The sequence below is a fragment of the Mauremys mutica genome, chromosome 1, assembly GCF_020497125.1.
Source record: "Mauremys mutica isolate MM-2020 ecotype Southern chromosome 1, ASM2049712v1, whole genome shotgun sequence".
Taxonomy (NCBI): domain Eukaryota; kingdom Metazoa; phylum Chordata; order Testudines; family Geoemydidae; genus Mauremys; species Mauremys mutica.
In genome coordinates, this window is record NC_059072.1 from 367,263,355 (window position 1) to 367,267,125 (window position 3,771).

Sequence of the window (3,771 nt, forward strand, 5' to 3'; positions counted from 1 at the left end):
TCAGTTTGTTTCACCAATCGCATGTGCAGAGGTAAAATCCTTCTCCTGCTCCAGCTCACCACTCCCCTGTTTATCCATCTGAGGATCACATCACCCCTTTATGCTACAGCATCACACTGGGAGCTCACAAAGAGCTGGTTCTCTAAAATGCCCCCTAAATCCTTTGCAGTGTCCTTGCGTTCCATAATACAGTGCTGAAGTGTGTGGGTCCTGCCTGCGTTCCCTGTTCTGAGAGGATAATTTTGCATTTCACTGTATTAAAACAGTTTATTTGCATGGACCCCTCTTACCAATGCTCCATATCACTCGGTATGTCTGCCCTGGGCTCCTCCTTGTATCCACTCATCCACTCTGCCAACCTTTGGTCATCCGCAAATGTTATCTTTAGTAATTTTCTATTTCCTTCCAGATCATAGATGAAAATGTTGAATAACATTGGGCTTAGTACTGATCCCTGCAGAAACCCACTTCAAACCCCCATTCTGTGATAAAGACCTATTGACTTTAGCTTTCTGAGATCCATGAGTTAGCCAGTTTCCAGTCCATTTTACATGCTCCCTACTGATATTTTAGGGTGTTAATTTTTTTTAACTCAATATTTTCCCCTACAAAATCAAATTCCTCTGAGAAATCAAGGTGAGCTGCATCTGCGTGCTTCCCTTGATCAACCAATATGTACACTTATAAAAGGATGAAATCAGGTTTATTTGACAAGACCTGCTTTGCATAAACCTTGTTGGTTACTTGGATAATTTATCTTTCTAGACTTTTTTTGCACTAATCCCATACCAGCTTTTCCATTGTTTCTTAAGTTTGTCAATTCTTTTATAAAAAAAACCCTTTCCCTTTATTTTTAATACTTTACATTTAACACAGGAATTGACATAAAACTTTTCTAGGATTTCTCTTATTGTTAATATACTTAATAACCTCCTTTTTGTGATTCAGAGCCCTGCCAAACATGGAGTTTACCCAGATGACTTAAGGTCCCTTATCAACTTTCATAACTTCTGATTTCCATTTTTAGCTATCTATTTTCCATTTTTCCTATTTTTTGCATACAATTTCTGAGGTCACTCTAAGAAAATGTTATCAAAAATTACCAATATTCATTCATATTTTTCTGCCTAATTTTTTCCTCCCAATCAGTTTTGCTGACAATTTTCCTCAGCTTTGCGGAACTAGTCCTCTTGAATTTCTAAGTGTCTACAGATAGTACAGGTTGGAAACTGGCCATTTGAATGTAATTCAGTTATTTTCCTCTCCTATATCATATGCTCCCTTTGTCTCTTGTGTAAACTAAAAAGTCCCCGACTTTTCTACATGTCTGCATATGGCAGCCTCCCCCATTCTCAGACCCTGTCTTAGAAATCCCTTTTATATGTGCTATATCCTTAATAGAAACTCGGTGACCAAAACTGAGCGCATATCTCCATCCCATATCTTAGTGATCTGAACATTGTTTTGTTTTTTCCACTGCTGCAAATGTGCAGGTGTTTCTCTTGAGCTGCTATCAATGGTGCACGGGTCTTTTCCATGAGGTATGTTCTAATTGGGATATTTTTCACAGCACATCTCCCCAAAACTTTTTTTTTTCCACTGTCAGATTTCAAGCAACCAGATGAATGGGAAAACTTCCTACAGAATTGACTCCGTATCTTGGATCTCATTGCAATAAGGATAACCAATATCCACACTTGTGTCTCCTGCTGGTGCCTCTTAAGATTCACCCACCACTATATGTAGGAATTATTAACACAGGGAGCACCACAAAATACGGAATTGGATTTACTAGGGTTGTTGTCCACAGTTATTGTCTCTGAATTATGAAAATGTAATTTTTTAGTGTGTGAAGAGTGATTAAACTCCTTCTCCCATGAGAACAGTCTCCACTAATGCATGTCATGTCTCATATTAGTCTTGTCTCTCCATTCAGGCATTTCTACTGCGACCATCACCCGAGACCCTGAGAACACACAGAAAGTCAGGGGAACATACTGTACATGCAGGAGAAACCCTTATGCATCAGAGTTGGACAACTTCTCCCCTACTCCATGTCAGATTCCAACACAACTGACTTCACCAACCCCTCCACCTTCATCCTGCTAGGCATTCCTGGTCTTGAGGCAGCCCATGTCTGGATCTCCATTCCTTTCTGTGCTATGTACGCCATAGCCATCTTGGGGAACTTCACCATCCTGTTCATCGTGAAGAGGGAGCCAAGCCTCCATGGGCCGATGTTCTATTTCCTCTGCATGCTGGCTGTCACCGACCTGGTCATGTCCACATCCACCGTGCCCAAAATGCTGAGCATCTTCTGGTTCAATTCCAGGGAGATCAGTTTCAGTGCCTGCTTCACCCAGATGTACTTCCTTCACAGCTTCTCAGAGATGGAGTCTGGAATCCTTGTGGCCATGGCTTTTGATCGCTATGTGGCCATCTGCAATCCTCTGAGATATTCCACAATCCTGACAAACTCTGTTGTGGCCAAGATAGGCCTGGCTGTGGTGTTACGCAATGGCATACTCGCATTACCCTACCCCTTCCTGGCAAGCCGATGGCCGTATTGTAGAACCAATATCATCCCCCACTGCTATTGTCGACATATGGCTGTGGTGAAGCTGGCCTGCGCTGACATCAGCATCAGTAGTTACTATGGCCTTTTTGATATATGCTCTGTGATCGGAATTGACGTGTTTTTTATCGCCGTGTCCTATACTCTAATCCTTCGGGCCATCTTCCGCCTCCCCACGAAGGATGCCCGGCTCAAAACTTTTGGGACTTGCATCTCTCATCTTTGTGCCACCTTAGCTTTGTACATCCCAGATTTCTTCTCCTCCCTCACGCAGCGGTTTGGTCTCAATGTGCCACTGCATTTACGTGTTCTCATTGCGACTTTGTACCTGGTGGTGCCCCCCGTGCTCCACCCCATCATTTATGGGGTGAGGACCAAACAGATCCGGGGCAGGCTGCTCCAGCTCCTTACTCATAAAGAGACCTAAATGTTTTCTCCTTGTGCTTTGGCTCTCAGATTGAGCTCTGTGCAGAGCTGGCTGGTGACATGGTGTTGGGGCCTCTTCCCTGAATCACTTACTGGACAGACAGAGAGACACTGAACCCTTCCCTGTCCTGACTGTGCTGTGTCAATGTGATGAACTGGGTAATCAGTCTATGTACAATACACTGGGTTGCCACCTTTCTAACTGCTGGTAGTTGGATCCCTGAAATTGCAATCTTGCCCCATCTCTTCTGTCAAGCCTTGACCCTGCTGTGTGTCTTGTCCCCAAGGCCCTGCCCCTGTCACTTGCTCCTGTCTTCCTCACCCCATGTCAGCTGCGACCCAGTCATCTCTAAATGTGTTCTCACATCTTGTGGCAAGTCACTTAAGGGACACTGGTTTGTGTTAACATTTTAATGTTTATTCTTACTTTGTTACTAACTCTGTGCAGAGAGAGGGACCCCATCAGGACTCTTGGGACCTATCTCAGCTTTGGGAGGGGAGTGGGGTATAATGTGATATAGCAGGAGGCAGATACATCTGGGGTCTAACTAAGAGGATCAGAATGGCCATACTGGGTAAAACCAATGGTCCATGTAGCCCAGTAGCCTGTCTTCTGAGAGTGCCCAGTACCAGGTGCTTCAGAGGGAATGAACGGAATCTGGAGCAGCTCGGCAGAAGGGGGCAGAAGCCCTGAGCCTAGGCTGCCTCCGCTTCAGCTGGCAGGAGTTCAATCTCCATCCCCAGAAAGAGTCGCCAGGGGAGGGGAAGAG

General features: G+C 44.5%; 1 protein-coding gene across 1 annotated transcript; it reads left to right on the top strand.

Moving 5' to 3' along the window:
- The first annotated feature begins 2,054 nt into the window (after nucleotides 1-2,054).
- Nucleotides 2,055-3,002, top strand: LOC123368576 (olfactory receptor 52E4-like). The gene has a single exon (XM_045013505.1). It carries the CDS (start codon nucleotides 2,055-2,057, stop codon nucleotides 3,000-3,002), a length of 948 nt encoding a protein of 315 aa, XP_044869440.1.
- Nucleotides 3,003-3,771: the final 769 nt, after the last annotated feature.

What these genes read in the sequence shown, in the direction of transcription:
- LOC123368576 (XM_045013505.1), top strand. Translation starts at nt 2,055, where the DNA reads ATGTCAGATTCCAACACAACTGACTTCACCAACCCCTCCACCTTCATC.